Source organism: Pogoniulus pusillus, chromosome 34 (assembly GCF_015220805.1).
Source record: "Pogoniulus pusillus isolate bPogPus1 chromosome 34, bPogPus1.pri, whole genome shotgun sequence".
Classification (NCBI taxonomy): Eukaryota; Metazoa; Chordata; class Aves; order Piciformes; family Lybiidae; genus Pogoniulus; species Pogoniulus pusillus.
This window is the reverse complement of record NC_087297.1, coordinates 951680-969995: the sequence shown is the minus strand read 5'-3', so window position 1 is coordinate 969995 and position 18316 is coordinate 951680. Positions and strand designations below refer to the sequence as shown.

At 48.0% G+C, this 18316-nt stretch overlaps 1 protein-coding gene across 3 annotated transcripts in view; it reads left to right on the top strand.

The window, feature by feature from the left end:
* The window catches only part of ESCO1 (establishment of sister chromatid cohesion N-acetyltransferase 1), a 39832-nt gene that overhangs the window by 5895 nt on the left and 15621 nt on the right, over positions 1–18316 (top strand). For all 3 annotated transcript variants that reach the window (XM_064170695.1, XM_064170694.1, XM_064170696.1), the window contains exons 5-7: positions 407–518; positions 3190–3253; positions 6114–6228. In XM_064170695.1, the coding sequence (XP_064026765.1) occupies positions 407–518; positions 3190–3253; positions 6114–6228 (291 nt within the window). The remainder of the gene's footprint in view (positions 1–406; positions 519–3189; positions 3254–6113; positions 6229–18316) is intronic.

Genomic DNA, 18316 nt, shown 5'->3' with positions numbered 1-18316 from the left:
GATCCTTAGAGTCTCTTCCAGCCCTGACAATGCTATGATTCTATATGGATGCTGCTGGAGGAGTTAAGCTTACAAAGCTGTTCTGAAAAGATGTTAAGAGAAACGAGACAGGAAAAAATGTTCTCTGTCTGAAGGAGCTTCTATGAAAATGTAAGATTTCAAAGACCAGGCTGTTCTCCAGGAAGCTAACATACCAGCCTGTATAGCAACTGAAAGGCTCTGTGCAAGACGAATGCTGTGAAGTTAGCCATGGAGCAGCTAATCGGCTACATTGGGTTGGCTTAGAATAACGTAGGAGTTTGAAACCTGCTGCCCTGTTGAGGATGTGAGCTCGCTCCATGTGGTTAATAAGTCAGAGGCATCAAATCATTCAGGTGTTTTACCTACTCTGTTCTGCTTTGTTTAGAACTTTCGGTTACATTTGGAATCAAGTCCAGAAAGTTCTCCAGTGAAGTATGTCACAGCTCCTAAACCACCAAAACAAGTCAAAAAAGAACCTGGAGAAAGTGAACCTCAAGGTAACTGTTCACTACTGATCTTTCTGACCCATCAGATGGGAAGCACAAGGCTTCCTTTCAGAGGAGTGTTCCATGGAGTAAGTACAGTTGGCGCAGAGCTAAACTCCTAGGGTTGGAGCTGTTCACCACAGAGCCCTTTCCCCTGGAAACCCAGCACTGCCGGGTCTGCTGCTAAGCCATGTCCTCAGCACCACAGCGGCACATCTCTTGGATACCTCTGGGGATGGTGTTTTTACCACTTCCCTGGGCAGCTTGTTTCAGGGCTTGACAATTCTATCCCTGAAAACGTTTTCCTGATGTCCAGCATTCTCCTGGCACAACTTGAGGCTGTTTCCTCTCATCCTGTTATTTGCAACTTGAGAGAAGAGCCCAACTCCCACCTGGCTTCATCCTTCTTTCAGGGAGTTTGCAGAGAGCAATGAGGTCTCCCCTTGGCCTCCTCTTCTCCAGAGGAGACAGCCCCAATTCCCTCATAGGCCATAGGGCCGCTGCCCTTTTATCTCTGGGATGAATAGTGGGAAATAGGTGTCTGTTGTTCTATCCAGCTCTGCTTTTAGTGCGTCTTTGTGCTTTGTGTGTGAATATTTTAATGCTTAATATACTCCATTTCAGTCAAAAGTGAAGTGACCACATTGAAACCAAAGAAAGCCTAGCATCCAAATATTAGCCATGTAATAAAGTAGTAGAACTGCCATATTCCAGTTGGGTTCTCCTCTGGGGCTGGTTTCTGTGAAGGGTTCTCTGTTGGTTACTGCTTCCTTTGAATCAGTACCTTTGTCTTCTCCTAAGTTGTTCTGCTTGATCTTGGCCAAATAATTCGTTCACTAAGCATTCTCCTGTTTCTAGCCTGTGAGTGCAGTTTGTCACATGGGTGTGATGTCAATGTTTTCACTCTGAGAGGTCTTATCAGTGGATCACCAACAGCTCTCCATTAACTTTCTTACTCCTTTCTTGATGTTTCATACTTTTGCATTTGGTTTCTTGGGGGTTTCTTTGTTTGGTTTTAATTCTGGGGGGGGTTGTGGTTTGGGGCCTTTTTGTGTGGTTCTTCATGTATTATTTTTTAGCTCTGAAGCTGATTCTGAGCTGACTGACTTTTCAGCTCTACTAAACAGTTGGGTTTTGCCAGGGTATTTTTGAAAGGCAGAATGCTCTTGTTGTACTGGTAGAAAATGTAACACACACTCCCCACACCTCCCTTCTTTCTTTGCAGTTCTTGGTTGTTTTCCTTAAGTGTTCCTTCAGCCAGGGGTTCTGATTCTGACTTATTCACAGAGCTGTTTGAGTCTTGGTCTGAACAGACTGAGGGCCTTGTTTAACTGCTGCAAGCTGCTTTGCACAAGTGCTGACATAGAACCATAGAGTTGTTATGCTTGGAAAAGGTCTGTAAGAGCATCAAGTCCAACCACTACAGACAGCAGTTTTGAGAGCAGGTCACGTTGAGGGAAATGCTCTGAAATGTCACATTTGCCTGCTCATCCTCAGAAGGCCAAAATGGGATGTCACTGAAAAGTTGCTTGTAGGTAGAACACTTGCTTCTAGTCCTGCTGTAACCCAGCTGCAAATGTTGGGTGAGCAGTTGTTTAAATAATCCTACTTAATAATCAACCTTAATAAACCCCCTACACAAGAGTGGTATAGGTTGACTATCCAGTATCTCCACAGGTAAGGAATGTGATCCTACCAAATCCTGAAAGGAAATAACTCCGTTCCATTATCTCTTTGCAGTTTGGTGAGGCTTTTTTCCCTGGTCTGCAGAGGCTAAAGCAGTTCATGTAGAGTTTGATCTGCACTGCCCCAAAGGACAGCTGCAAATCTGTGGGTATGCCCCAGGCACACCATCCCTGTCATTTGTTCCTTGACACAGAATGGCTTGGGTGGGAAGGGACCTCAGAGATCATCTACTCCAACTCCCCTGCCACAGACAGGGATGCCTCTCAGCTAGACTTGGCTGCTCAAGGCCTTATCCAGCCTGGCTTTGCATAAACCTAGGGAGGAGGCATCCACAGCCTCCCTGGGCAGCCTATTCTGGAGTCTCACCACCCTTGTACTGAAGAACTTCTTCCTCAGCTCCAGCCTAACCCTGCTATTCCTCAGCTTCAAACCATTCCCTCTTGTCCTTTCCCTGCAGCCTTCCCATAGGATCCATTCAGGTACTGGAGGGCAGCTCTATCTGTAGAGTGCTGCTTCTGGAGGGTGTCTTCCCCTGCACTCAGAGAACTGAAGGCTTTCAGTCAACCAGGGGAAGAAAATGGCTTTTTTTCAAGAGTATGTGAAGGAACATCTGAGTAGTGCCTCAAGGTTCCATCTTTTGTAAGCCATGAATTGGTTCCAATATTGTCTGGAATTAGAGAAGGGCAGATTTAGGCTGGATGTTAGGAACAAGTTCTTTACCATGAGGGTGGTGAAACACTGCAACAGGTTGCCCAGGGAGGTAGTTGAGGCCTCATCCCTGGGGATATTCAAAGTGAGGCTCAACAGGGCTCTGGGCAACCTGACCTAGTGGAGGATGTCCCTGCTGAGTGCAGGGGGTTGGACCACTGGGCATCCCCCCCAGCACAGACCATTCTATGATTCTAAGGTTGTGTTTTGGCAAATTCCTATTTGTGTGGCTCAGGTTTCCTTTGCAGCTGAGAGCTTTCTAACCAGGTGCTGATCTGATTCATTATAGGTTTGGCTCCCAAGCAGCTGATGCAAACTTCATGTACAGATCAAACTTCTGAAAGTGAGAACAGGTACAGTACTGCACAGGTGGGGAAATCACAGCAGCTTTCCACAGGGTGAGGAGAGGGTTTGCTGTATGATTAGTTGCTCTGTTGCTTCCCAACCTTAGCTCTTACAAGTGGCCTGTCCTGTTTGAAAATTTGCTTTGGTTTTACCCAGCTATTAAGAGATGAGTTTATTTTGTTTTGTGTTTGTAACTGCACATTTGTTTTTCAAAGCTGAATTTAACAGAGTTGGGAAAACATTTCACAGGGTCACAAAATGTATTTGGATGGAAGAGACCTTTGAGATCATCCATTCCAGTCTTCATCCCAGCACTGAAGGGTCAACAGTAACCCATGTTCCTAAGTGCCAGGTCCACAGGCTGCTTTAAGGGATCACTTCTCATGATCTCTTCCCCCAGTCAGATGACAACCAGAGGATGAGAAGAGCTCTCCACATGATTTGCACTTACTGAATTATTTCACTTACTTCTTGAGGGCTGTTCTGGTTCTTGTGTTATGGGAGCCTTGTACATGTGAAATCCTTTTACGTGGGCAGGAGGGTTTCTAATTTGGGATTGATTTGTGTTGCTGAAGGAATCGGCTGCCATATGAAAAAAGAATCCTGTTTTTGCTACTGCCTGAATTGTTTCTTACTACTGGTAGTTCCAATGTGTGTTTTGCTCTTGATTGTGTTGGCTGTTGTAGTTTGTGAACACTTCTGACAAAACTAAAGGCGGTGACAAGCTCAAGATTGCAATTTTTTCCTCCCAGCTCCCATGAAGGCAGCTGGCACAGTGCTCGGTGTGCTGATACTGTTCTCTAGAGTCATCATGAAAATGATAATTGATGATGCAGTTCATTTCCAGTACATCTGTCTGAGGCCAGATTAGCAGTTGTGACTTTTGTCCATGTTGCCAAACCCTCCAGCTTTGGATGGCTGCTAAGGTAGATGTAAAGCCAGCAGTATTTGTAGATTTGTTTTCAGTAGCTGTCACAAGAACTGTGATTATTCCTATTTTGATTCTCACCTGCCAAACAGAGCTATGCTATCTCTTCTAATGCCCCCTTCCTGGACGTGTTCAGGGACAGGCTGGATGAGGCCTTGAGCAACTGGATCTACTGGGAGGTGTCCCTGCCCATGGCAGGAGGTTGGAGCTGGATGATCTTCCTACCCAAACCATTCTCTGTATCTATGAGTTACCAACCCCCAGATGAGTGTGCCTACCCCTGGTTGTGGCAGACAAGCTGTCTGTGGTCGCTCACCCTTGTGCTGAAGCGTCTGATGTGACAGCTCCGCTGTCTGATGGGTGATGGAGTGCAGCACCTACTTGGAACAGAATAGCTGGGAGCTGCATTTGCCAGGGCTCTCTGTGTTGCCTGTACCTGCCCTGATGTACTATTATTGGGCTCTTTTTCTTGTGAGGGCTCTCTCAGCCTGCTTTCCATGTGCTCTGCAGGATGGAAGCATCATTCTCCTTGTGGTCCTCCTGCCGTAAGAGCAATGGGCACAGCTCCAGGGGAGCTCTCTCTAGGGCATGGCAAGAAGAGGTGGCAGCAGGAAAAGGCAACCCCTGAAGCAGCTACTTGATGCAAGCTGTGGGGCACGTGACAGGAAGTAACCAGTAGCTCTGATTCAGCCCCAAAAGCTTTGGTCTGAAGATGTCTGGCAGAAGCTTTTACTTTGGCAGCAGCTCACTGAATTGCCTTGCTGCATGCGTGTGCAGCTGCTGTCTCCTGAGTTGGCTCACAAACAGCCCATCTGTGAGGACCTAGCTGAAGTACCAGCAGTGTGGATGTGTTCTGCTTTGATCTCCACAAGTTCTGGAATTAATGTACTTTTTCCCTTGATGATGCTAACAAGTTGATAGGATAACTGTACTGTAGTACTTCCCAGAGTTTCCTTCCACGATGAGGAGGGGAAACTTAAACTAAACGAAGGAGGCTTCAGTGATGCCCATATACCTGTTCTTCAGGTCTTCTCCCTCCCTTCACTGCCCACCATTAGCATAAGTATGAACTGAATTTGAGACACTTAATGACATGTTTTAAGCCTAATTTGTGGGAATGTTTACATGATCTGCTTTGGCAGCCTGGTGTGGGGTATCTGAAACTAGAAACCGAATCCCTGCATTGGAAATGCAGCACTCAGCAGCAGCAGTCATGCTCTGAAAGTCATAATCATGGAGCAGACCTTAAGGATCGTCTGGTTCCTAGTCCCTGCCTCAGGGCCTCATCCAACCTGGCCTTGAACACCTGCAGGGAGGGGGCGTCCACAGCCTCCCTGGGCAACCTGTGCCAGTGTCTCCCCACCTTCACTGCAAAGAATTTCTTCTTAATGTCCAGTCTCAATCTCCCCTCTTCCAGCTCCAAATCTCTTATCCCTACAAGCCCTCTGTCAAAAGTCTCTCCCCAGCTCTCCTGTACTGGAGGTACTCTTGAGTTCTCCTCCGAACCTTCTCTTCTCCAGGCTGCACAGCCCCAACTCTCAGCCTGTCCCCACAGGGAAAGTTCTCCGTCCTCTGATCATCTCCATGGCCTCCCCTGGGCCTGCTCTAGCACTTCCATGTCCTCAGTTTACCTGCTTGTGTGAATGACTGTGACTAACCCCCAGCCCTTCATTAGAAATCTAATACTTCAGATTTTTAGCCATTCAAATAAGTGCTTTAATTCAGTTAGTCACAAACTATTTTTTTGTTTAATCCTTTCATTTCCTGATTTTTTGTACATTTGACTTGCAAAATAAAAGATCTAGAGCTGTGTTTTGGGTAATTAACTGGGATTTGCATCTCGTTAAAGTTTAGTTCTGCTAAGCACACCAGCTTTGAGTACCCAGGATGATCTGTATTAGCAGCCCCTGGTTTAACATGAAATATATTTGTATTTCAAGGGTTCCACTGTCAAATCCTTCCTTGGCATCCAAATGCAGTAACAGCCTACCATCTGAGGAACATATTCAGAAGCTAAAAGAAGCAGGAAAAGATGGTGATAAGCAGCTGATCATAGTAAGTAATATGCTTTGAGTAAAGGCTTAGAGCTTCTTCAAGAGATGACTTTTAAATTTGCAGTGCTGTGGGTTTTTTTCTGAAGCTGTCTAAAAATCCTCTGGGGTTTGTGGAAGAATCTGTGTCAAGTTAGCTTTCACTGGTGATGGAGGAATGGTGGCAGACAGACTTCAGGTTTAAAACCAATGCTTGTCAAAAGAAAGCAATGCATGTTTTAAACAGAAGGACTATTCCATGAGAGCCCAGGTGTTAAGGGAGAGTGAAGCTGCCTTTACTTACATGTAAAATCTCAGTTCTTAAGACTTCAGAATTCTGTGGCGAGGTTCAGCTGGCAGAGGGTGTGCAAAGTTGATCTTAACAGGCCTGTTCCTGCATCATCCAAATGGCCTCTCTTCTGAGACACACAGAGAGCTCTTCCTATCACCGTAACACTGCAGCAGCAACTGCACTTTGTGCTTGCACCTTTTGCTGTTAGCTAGGAACTGCAGGTCTCTGAAACCAAGCCAATGCAAAATGAGAAGGAGAGTGACCCACAGGTGTTTTTTCTGTCTCCTGCCATCACAAGAGTTGATGGTGAAGCCACTGGAGTTTTTGGGTGTGTTTTATACTGTGCTTGAGAAATGGAAGGCTGGAGCTGGGGAGCTACAGAGGGAGAAGAATCCAGGCCATTAAGAAAGGGGATTCTGTAGTAAGCTTCTGAGGAAATAAGCTTGCCTCTCTCACACAGCATACTCATGAAGGGCAGGTGATGCTTGACCAGCCTGATCAACTCTGGCAGTGATCCACTGAGAGCATGAGGGAAAGGCTGTGCCTGCCTGGACTTTAGGAATGCCTTTGACACCTTTTTCTCACAGCATCCTCTTGGAGAAACTTTGCCTATTGCTTGGGTAGGTGGATGCTTTGCTGGGTGAAAAACTGTCTGGATGGGCCCAAAGAGTGCAGTTGGCTGCTGGTCGCAAGTGGTGTTCCACAGGGCTCGGTGCTGGGGACAGTTCTCTTTGTTACCTTCATCCATGACCTGGAGGAGGGGATTGAGGCTCACTCAGTAAGTCTGCAGATGACACCAAGTAGGGAAGGGTGTGTTGACCTGCTTGAGGGTGGGAAAGCTCTGCAGAGGGAGCTGGATAGGCTGGATCCATAGGCTGAAGTCAGTGGAATGTGATTCAATAAGGCCAAGAGCTGGGTCCTGCATTTGGGTCACAGCAACCCCAGGAACACTCCAGGCGTGGGGCAGAGTGGCTGGAACCTGCGCAGCAGAGATTGACCTGGGGGTGCTGGTTGACAGCAGCTGAAGATGAGCCAGGGTGTGCCCAGGTGGCCAAGAACAGCACCAGCAGCCTGGCCTGCAACACCAATGGTGTGGCCAGCAGGAGCAGGACAGGGATTGTGCCCCTGTTGTCACCACTGAGGCCACACCTTGAATCTTGCCTTCAGTTCTGGGCCACTCACTCCAAGGATGTTGAGAGGCTGGAGCAGGTCCAGAGAAGGACAACAAAGCTGGGGAAGGGTAGCTGAAGCAGCTGGGGGAGTCTAGTCTGGAGAAGAGGAGGCTGAGGGGAGACCTCATTGCTCTCTACAGCTCAGATTCACAGATTGCTGCCCAGGGAGGTGGTTGCATCCCCACCCCTGGAAGTGTTTCAGTGAGGCATAAGTTTTAAAGTCAGCTTCTGTGAATGTACTTGGTTTGCCTGATAGAAATCAGGGAACTTGATGGGATGATAAAGGAACTGTAACAGCATCACCTCTTAGAGTGCTGAGGCACTGCAACAGGTTGCCTGGAGAAGCTGTGGAGGCTCCAAGCCTGGAAGTGTTGAAAGCCAGGTTGCTTGGGGCCTTGAGCAAGCTGCTCTAGGTGTCCCTCCCCGTGGCAGGGGGTTTGGAACTAGATGATCCAACCCAACCCATTCTGTGATTTAAGAAGTATTTCAGTTACTGCTTGTTTGAAAGTCATTTCACCATCAGAGTTAGAATACATGGTGAAATACCTTAAATGGATTAAAAGGACTGCAAGGATATTTCTTTTCAGTGAGACTAACTTAATATTTGCTCACACAGTAACAGAACTTGACTGAAGAGGTGCTAGAGCTTTGGGAAAATGTGCAGGGCTTCCTGCTTGGATACTGAAGAAAGGTTGTTTAGTTCTCACCTCTACAGTATTTATATCAGGAGATCTGACTGACTATGCTGGTAGTATTCTTGATCTCAGCCCAAATTAGAGTAATGCTTCTCTTCCCCTAGGTATTCAACAGCTCTAGTTTTAATTACCCAGGAAAAGTTTAGAATATAAAGAATGGGTCAGGAGGACCTTGGAGTCCTGTTGGACAACCTAGTTCTTTGTGGGACAGCAGTATGCCCTTGTGGCCAAGAAGGCCAAAGATCTGCTGGGGTGCATTAAGAGGAGTGTGGTTGAGGGAGATCCTCCTGCTCTACTCTGTGCTGGTGAGGCCACATCTGGAGTATTGTGTCCAGTTCTGGGCTCCAAGTTCAAAAGGGAAAGGGATGTGCTGGGGCGTGTCCAACAGAGGCTGTGAGGATGAGGGGAGTGGAACATGGAGGAAAGGCTGAGCGCCCTGGGGCTGGTTAGCCTGGAGAGGAGAAAGCTGAGAGGAGATCTGATCAATGTCTGTAAATATCTGAGGGGGCTCTTTTCAGTGGTGTCCTGGGACAGGACAAGAGCAATGGGTTTAAGCTGGAACCCAGGAAGTTCCACCTCAGCTTGAGGAGAAGGTTTTCCTTACTGTGAGGGTGCTGGAGCCCTGCAGCAGGCTGCCCAGAGAGGTTGTGGAGTCTCCTCTGGAGATCTTCAAAACCCATCTTGATGTGTTCCTGTGTGGGCTGCCCTGGGTGAACCCCCTTTGGCAAGGGGGTTGAACTCCATCTCTGGAGGTCCCCTCCAACCCCTACCATTCTGTGACTCTGTGGATGGAGATCACCAGGGCAGAGACCTGGTTTGTTGTTTCCTTTGTGTGGTTCTGGAAATGCACATAAGCACTGTACTGACCTTTAACTGTGCAAGTAGCAGCTTCAGCATACCAAATGTATTGCAGCATTCCTACAGCCCCAGTCCTTCTGGTCTCATCAGGTGCAGGGCAGGGTTTTCATTGTGCTGAAAGAGCATTTTGGTAATGCCTCTAGTTCCCTGTAGCAAGAAGCATGAAGTGTTGCTGTGGTACTTCGTTACCCAGCGGGGAGAAGCTGCTTTTAGCAGTGCCAGAACACAGAGAGGAACCCCAAATCTGGTTAATCCTACTGTGGAGTTGAAGCACAATCATATTTAGAACAGTTTGTGCCTGCTTCTAGAGGGGACAGTTCCCTAACCTGACTTCTAAAGTAACCAGGCTGTGCCTGTGCAAGCGCTCAAAGCTGAGGCTTAGAGGCATGTGACAAAGCAAGGACCTTCTGTAGTGAAAGGTTTTGGTGGCATCTGAAGTGTGCATTCTCGGTGGCTGGGATCTTTGCTTTAGGAAATCTCAGAGGTGTTTTGGTACTCCTGTAACTGTCCTCTGAGAACAGACAAATGTTCCTGTGGCTTGAAAGCTGTTCAGGATGACATTCCTGCTGTGCATGGAGCAGTCTTACTGCACACAGTCAGATCTCTTGCGTTGGCTTTTGCAGTGTCTGCCCAAAGTTCAGGAGTTCATAGCTAGAAATAATTTTGACCTTGTGTTTCTGGCAACAGTTTTGTTACTCCTCAAGGTAACTTGAGCAAAGCTGGGAAGTCATGCTTTTATTTTTAGTAAGGAACATTTCACTTGCACTTTGTTATATTTGTTTAAAAACCAAAGTGCCTGAAAGGTGCACTTTGGGGCTCTCTTAAGAGATGGGAGTCAGAGGGATCTGCCAAGCTGCTCTGTCCCTTTTTGGAACCCGAGCAGAGAGCCTCTTGGGCTTAGTTTGCCTCCCCACACTCAACACTATCTTTGTCTTGCTCTTTTTTTGCAGCTGAAATTTCCTGGTCCTCTGTGCAGCAGTTTCACATCTGTCCTTGTAAGTGAGGCTCCCAGCTTGGGATGTCGCAGCACTGTCTGTGTGCTCTAACCTTTGTGTTTCCTGCGCTGGGTTTACAGAGGTGTCGTGGTGGATCATGTCTTTGCTTTCCACAATGTTCTTTGTTTTCTTTAATCTTTGAAATATTTCTCTTGCCTCCCTTCTCCCATGGGACTGCTATCATTCCTAGATTGGGATTATGAAGTCATAGGATTTTTTAACAAGCTTTAAGGGTGATGTAACACAAGCAAAACAATACAGCTTCCAGTAGCTGTACCTCTTTCTTGGTACACATCATCTAGGTACCTGAGCAGCTTTCTCAGCCAGGCTCTGCTCAGGGATGTCTGATGACAGGACAAGGAGCAGTGGGTGCAGGCCAGAGCAGAGGAGGTTCTGCAGGAACATAAGGATAAAGTCTAGCACTGTTAGGGTGCTGGAGGCCTGGAGCAGGCTGCCCAAAGAGGCTGTGGAGTCTTCTTCTCTGGAGACATTCAAAACCCACTTGGATGTGTTCCTGTGTGACTTGCCCTGGATGATCAAGCTCTGGCAGGGGCTTGAACTGGATGATCTTTTGAGGACCCTTCCAACCCCTACTGTTCTGTCACTCTAATGTAAAACTATCTTCATCTTGGAGAGGTACAACCGAGGCAAAAGACAACAGGTTTGCTGTCACAGCTTAGAGAACAACTCCTGAGCTCAGAGTGGAGAGCCTCAGCTGAAAAAAAAAGAAGTGATCAAACCTGGCAGCAAAGGTCCTCAGCCAAGCAGGGCCAGGGAGCAGTGATGCTCAGAGTGTCTGCAGAGGTACTGTAGACCAAGGAAAGTGTCATCTTTTGTCTGGAAGAAAGAAACTCAGGCTGAGGCTAGAAATGTCATGTTCCAAGTCTGTGACCTGCTGTTCAGTTCAGTCTGCTGGGAAGGTTTGTGAACTTTACCCTTGCACAGTTGAGTGCTCAGCTGGCAGCTTGGCAGGTTATGTGGAGCTCCATGTTGGAAATTTTAGAGTGATGCACTAAAACTCTCCTTTGGCTTCCAAGTACTCGAATCTGATGAGCACATAGGAGAACCTGAACCTGAAATCATCTGTTCCTCTAACTCCTGCAATGGAAAGAAATGGAAATGTGCAAAGCACATCTGGCTCCTCAGATGAGATAGACCTGACACCCGAGGCAGGGAGCGGCAGTTTGCTTCTCGAGTCCTGCTTGCCTGCCAGCTCCAGGACAAAGCTGTGATCAGAACAGGAGTTGAGAAAGCCTTTAATGTTACAAAGGAATGCTCTAAATGTACCCATGAGGTACAGGGAGTCTTGCTCTGTTTTGTGGCACTAGGCAGGTGTGTCCTTTGCACACAAGGTGCCCTTTGACAACGCTAGGCCTCAGTTTCAGGAAAGAACATGTGAAAAGCATCAACTGCCAAAGCGAGTCCCTGGAGTGACAGAAGCAGAGTTCCTGCCCTTCTGGAGAGCTGATTACTGCCTGTGTGCAAGTGAATGTGGTTGAGTGTGGATGGTTTTCAGCAGTATCAGCAAATGAATGGATCAGGATTGCTAGAGGGCAGAAGCTTTTGGTGGTGAGGTTTGGGTTGGTGCTGTGTGTGGAAGTGGCATGCACACATCTGGCTGTCACACTTCAGTCCTTCCTTACACCAATGTTAGTTAAAGTTGAACATAGTTTTCTGCTTGAAGAAAGTAGTGGTTGAAAGCAGTAGCTCCACTGAAGCTGAGAAGGTGATCCTCAGTGGCATGAATTAATGTTGAAGGGATCTCTTGTGGTCCTGAGGAAAGCTGCATGCTGATCCTGTGAAGCTGCTGCTTTCCTTGGCTGGTACAGTCCAGCTGGCAGTTCTTCAGAGGAAGAGCTGGAGAATGGCTTTGGGGCAAGACTTTGTTGTTCACATTAGTTCCACATTGCCTCTTGTATTTCCTGTTATCCCAATAGAAGGAAGGCAGTGGTTACTGCATAAATGACTGGGGAGGGAGTTTGGGAGCAGTAAGTTTTCCTCTCTTCCCAGACAATCCTCTTTAGGACAGCTCTGCTCTTAGGAGGCAGCAGTGGCCATGCTTTCTTCATGTCACTCCTTCCCGTTTCTACTTCATTGCAGCAGCCCAGCTTGCTTCAGCAGGTGCAGGTGGGTTGTGTCCTTGGTCCTGAAGGTGAGAATGTTCTGTAGGGTTAGCTGGGGCCTGAGACAAGAATTGAGGTGCCGAGGACACTGGCTTGTGTGTTAACCCTGGCAGGTACCTAAGCGCTGTGCAGCTGCTAGCTCACTCCTCCCAAGCAGGATGGAGTAGAAAGCTCATGGGTGGACATAGGACAGCTTAAGAATTGAAAAAGCTGTGTGCACAAGAAAAGGGAGAGAAGGGATTTGCTTCTTGTCAGCTTGCAGGCACTTGGCCATCTCCAGCAAAGCAGGACTTGGGTAACAGTAGGGCAGACCAATGCTGTAACTCCAAACATCCTCCCCTTGCTCTTCTCCCCAGCTTTTATCATACAGCGTGGCTTGCTCCTCTGGCCACCTGGAGTCAGCTGTCCCAGCCCAGTCTCCTCCCAGCTTCTTGTGCAGCCTCCAGCTTAGCTGCTGGTGAGGTAGATTGAGAAACAGGTGAGGTTTCAACACCATGCAGCAGCATCTGAAACCTGCTGGTGTTAGCAGCACTTGCTTGGGTCACAAACCCAAGCACTGCATCAGAGCAGCTGGTGTGAAGGGAATTAACTTTACCCCAGGCAAAGGCCAACAGACACTGGAGCCCTGGCTGTAGTATTCTTGGATAAGGTTGGAGCAGCTGATCCTTGGTGTCCCTTCCAACCTGTCATTCTGGCAGCAATGTTTCTATATGGGTTGAGAATGGATTTATTGCCCACTTTAAATCCCGTGCAGAGCTGGGGGTTGACTCTAAAGTGTGCAGTGAGGACATCACCTCACGATGGATAATGACCCTCCACTAGTGAATAAAGTTGAATAAAGCCAGATGCATCACAGCTCTGAAAGCTTCAAGTTGACTAACCCAGCTTGGCTGCTGGGGATGGGATGGTTTAAGTGGGCTGGGGGCTTCTGCTAAATTCCACAGTCTTTATTAAAGTGAAACTTGTTGCAGAGTTGGGTCATGTCTTCTGATCCTCCTGGTCAGCAAGGGGATCTACCCAGCAGCTTCAGTCTCGAGTGCATCTTTTGTTGAAATGCAGTCTTTGACCTTTGAACTTTCTGTGGAGAGCCCCAAAATCTTTGTTTTGTTCCTTCCTGCTCTTGTATTTCTTTTCCAGCCCTACTGTTTCTGTTGGCTGGGTTTTATTCTCTGTTCTGTGAAAAGACTTAGAGGGCAAAAAAATCTTCCTCTAACACTGGATTATCAAGGAGGTGGTGACCTACCTGTGCCTGAAGAGAGAGAAATGAGTAAACCCCCAAAAACCCAAGGGCCCCTTTCCATCTCCTACAGAGGCACCAAATGCCTTTTTTGCTTGCAGGGCTCCTTATCCCACACATGGAGGATCAGCAGACATGCACCTTCTCAATGGAGAGATTGGTAAGACTTTTCTTTCTGCCTAACACAGAACTTGAAGCCCTTCTGGTGATGCAGGCGAGGTTGTTGTGCTGGTCAGTTGCAGTTAGCCTGCAAACATGGGGTCCTGTATTCCTGTGCTGGCTCAATGGGGGTTGCCTGAGATATCTGCAATGTGCAAGTGCCATCCACGCACCAAGGACTTGCTTAGGAGACCAAAGTGTCCTTGCTCTTCATCGTTGCTGCTTAGAAGATGGAGTTGGCTGTAGAGGAACACATTGCCTTAAATCACAGAATCACAGTGTCAGGGGCTGGAAGGGACCTTGAAAGCTCATCTAGTCCAACCCCCCTGCCAGGGCAGAGCACACAGGAACACATCCAGGTGGGTTTTGAATATCTCCAGAGAGGGAGACTCCACAGCCCTCCTGGGCAGCCTGTTCAGTGCTCTGTCACCCTCACAGGGAAAAAAACGTGAAAGTTCCTGGCAAACATTTCTCCAGGTTCTGAGGATCAGACCTCTTACACCTTCTGTGTGATTGACAACAGTTTGTTCTCCAGTGCTCAGCTGCTGACGTTTGCTCAGAATTCCCCCACCCCAAATCCCTGTTGTCAGTTCCTGTTGCATGTGAGGCCTGAGCTGTTCTTGGGTTGGTTGTTTTGTTCTTCCTCCCGTGCTGGCAGCCTCTCATGCAGTGTTGCTGGCTGGCAGCATGCACAGCTTATATTTTGGCAGTAAGAGTCACAGAATCATTCAGGTTGGAAAAGAGCCCTGGGACCTGCAAGTCCAACTATTAACCCTGTCCTACAAGGTTCACCCTAAACCATATCCCCAAGCACCACATCTAAATGACCTTTGAACACCTCCAGGGCTGGTGACTCCACCTCCCTGGGCAGCCTGTGCCAGTGTCTGACCACTCCTGCTGTGAAAAAGGTTTCCTCATATCCTGCACCTCCCCTGGTGCAGCTTGAGGCCATTCCCTTTTGCTCTGTCACTAATTGCCTGTGAGAAGAGACCAGCAACACCCTCCTTTCAGGTAGCTGTGGACAGTAATGAGGTCTCCCCTCAGCCTTCTCTTCCTCACACTAACCATCCCCAGCTGCTTCAGTTGCTCTTCACCACGTTTATTCTCCAGGCCCTTCCCCTTCTTGCCCTCCTCTACAGTGGCTCCAGCACCTCCATGTCGCTTTCATGCTGAGGTGCCCAAACCCACCAGCAGGTTAAAAGTAGCTCGTGTAGCTGTTTTGCCAAGGTACAAAAATGCCTTCTTCCCAGTGCCTGACTGTGTTGCATGCCCTGTTTGTTGCTGCAGCCGGCCCCGGGCTCACAGAGCTGGGTTGTTTGTGTTTGCTCTCTGTCTCTGGAGCACTCTGTCCTGCAGTGTGCCTTTCAAACAGCACTCTGGTTGCACACAGAGGCAAAGTCGTCTTTACTGCCCTGGGGTTGCTCTGAAGTGTTTGCTAAGAAGCACAGTTGGTGTTTGGTAAGGCTGCAGACTTCAAAAGATGATTTGAGACACTAAAGTGTCTTTTCCTGATTATTCCCATCCCAGGCTTTTAGTGTTAGCCTCTGTGTGTAGCCCACTGATAGAACAGTGTCTGTAAGAACAGTAGCCTTGAAACCCAAGTGACAGCCCCAAACCCAGGCCCACTTGTACCAGCAAGGGCTGAGATAAGCAAACTGCCAAATACACACTGGCAGGACTGTTCCAGCCTGGAGAGCTGCTGACCAGCACAAGCACCTGCAGGACAGGATGGAATGAGTTTAGGAGCCTGACCACTTGGAGGGTGCCCAGAGTTTCTGATGATTTCCTACAGAGTGGTAGTGACAGGACAAGGGCCCATGGCTTCAAGCTGGAAGATGCTGAGTTTAGGCAGGCCTTTGGGAAGCAGTTCTTCCCTGTGAGAGTGGTGAGGCACTGGAACAGGTTGCCCAGAGAAGCTGTGGAAGCTCCAAGTGTTGGAAGCCAGATTGGCTGGAACTTGAACAAGCTGCTCTAGTAGGAGGTGTCCCTGGCCATGGCAGGGATTTGAACTAGATGATCTTTGAGGTGCCTTCAACTCAACCCAAACACTCTCTGCTTTTATGACAGGCTGCTTTTTGGCTTGAGACATTTGGTAGTAAAGTAGTAATAGGTGCTTTAGCTCAAATGGCTCTTGGTCATCTGAACAGAGGTTGTTCTAGGAGGCTTACTGCAGTGCTGGTGCATGTGAAGTGTGTTAAAAGTTGCTTTGTGTAGCTGATCTTATAATTCACATCTCAGTTTTTGAATTGTATTCCAAGCATTAAAGTAGGACTTCCTCTTCACTCCATACCCTGTTACCTAAGGTAGGATGTTCTCCACCTTCAAGGCAGAAATGATTGTGTGACTCAATTGGATCATCTTCAGCCAGTCACTGTGCAGAAGCCTTCTGCTCCCCTGCCTTGTTTTTCATCTTCCACCTAGAAACCCTTGAAACGCAGGAGATGTTGGAGAGCAGATGGGTGCTTTGTTGTCACAAGCTCACAGAATGTTAGGAGTTGGAAAGGACCTCTGGAGATCTTCCAGTCCAAACCCTGCCAGAGTAGGTCTATAGAATCCAGCGCAGGTCGCACAGGAACACAGCCAGACAGGGCTGGGAAGGTTCCAGAGAAGGAGACTCCACAACCTCTCTGGGCAGCCTGTGCCAGGGCTCTGGGACCCTTCCAGTCAAGAAGTTCTTCCTCATGCTGAGCTGAAACCTCCTGTGCTGCAATTTCCATCCGTTGCTCCTTGTCCTGTGCCAGGGCACAAGTGAGCAGAGCCTGTCCCTTCCTTCCTGGGGACACTGATCAGATCCCCTCTGTCTTCTCTCCAGACTGAACAGCCCCAGGGCTCTTCAGTCTCTCCTCATGAGGCACTGCAGCATCCTTGTAGCCCTCCCTTGGACTCTCTCCAGCAGATCCCTGTCCCTTCTGAACTGTGGAGCCCAGAACTGGATACAACATTCCAGGTGGGATCTCACCAGGATGGAGTAGAGGGGGAGGAGAACCTCCCTGGATCTGCTGGACACGCTCTTCTGAATGTTAGGGTCCTGAACCCTAACCCAGGACCCCACTGGCTTTGGCCACCAGGGCTCATTGCTGCCCATGCAGAACTTGTTGGCCACTTGTTTAGAACTATTGTGCTGCATTAAAGGAAATCTACAGGTTGAAAGAAGGAAAACACAAAGCGGTGGATTGAATTTTCACACCTTTAGAAACCTCATCTTACTGAGACTTTGCAAATCTAATCTCAGGGTTCATCTTGCCTTTTTCCTTCAGAAGATGAAGGTACTGCTCTTTCTTCTTATGTCTGCAGCAGGAATGTGCAAGTGAGGCTACCGTGAAAGGAAGAGCACCTCAGAGTCAGCAGCTTGCTTTTGGCTGAGTTCCATCTCTGTGCTCTTCAAGAAAAGTTCATCTCTGGCCAGCTGTGCCTTTAGTCTCATCTTGGAAAGAAACCTGTAGCTGCATTTTTGATTCACTTGTGACTGCTTGAAATAAGTTGTTGGTATGCAGAGAACTGGGCTGTTGTCTAGCTCTTAGATGGACTTAAACATGCCTTTGGAGGTGGAAGGAGCAAGAAGTGACTTGTAAACACTTCTGCTCTGTTGCAAAATGCTTTCTTTGTCAATCAGGGTCTTTTGCTCTGAGTATTTTCAGCCCTTGGAAAGCAAACTTGGCTCCAGGTAATTAGTTTTCTGGCAAATTATGCTCTTTAAACTTGTGTGTACAGATCAGTTTTCTTTTAAAGAGGGCCCCCAAGTCTGTCGTTGTGAAATAGAATCTTAGACCACTAAATAAGGTTTTGGTTCTCTACTACCTGTGTTATATATTAAAATAGATGAAAAGGGACACTTACATAAACTGAGTTTTCAACGGTGGTTAGAGGAAAGGTGCATTTGAGCACCAGGCCTTAACTAAAGCATGCCTTTGGGGCCAGAGGCTTCAGTCTAGCTGCTCTTCTCTTGCTCTTTGCAGAAGGCACCCCCTGCACCTGGCCCTTCCCACTAGCCACTGACTCCTTTGAGCAGGCTTCCAAACAAGCCTTTGTGGTGAACAAACAAAAGCAGTAGATGCTGAGGGGTGCCCTCAGTTTGGGTACTGGTTGGTTATAGAGTAGGAGGCTAATGTAAAGGGGCGTGAATGAACTGCTGTCACCTTCCACTTGTATTGCAGCTGCTGTCCAGTCTCTGAAGAACCACAGATCTGAACCCTGTGCAGTTAAGGCAGCATGGTAGACACCATAGCTGTTTCCAATTAAGAGTTACGATCTGGAAGTGTGTTATATGAGGCTTTAAGTCAATGAAGAGAGGACTGAAGACCCACAACGCTGTTTTATTGCCCTGAAATGTTTTGTGAAGCCCTGCAAGGTAGTGCTGAGCTGTTGGCACATGTGTTGCTGAGCTTGAGGATAGGTTCTGGGGCTTAAAGTCCCCTCCCAAATAGTCAGGAACTCAGCTCAGCTTTGGCCCACCTTAGAGCAACTCACAAAAGGCAGGCAGGAGCAGGACTGTAGGGAAACCCAGATAGTAGGGGGCTGGATGTGGGAATTTTCTTTGTGGGAAATGTTTCTGCTTGCTGCAGATAGGGTAAGGAAGGAAGAA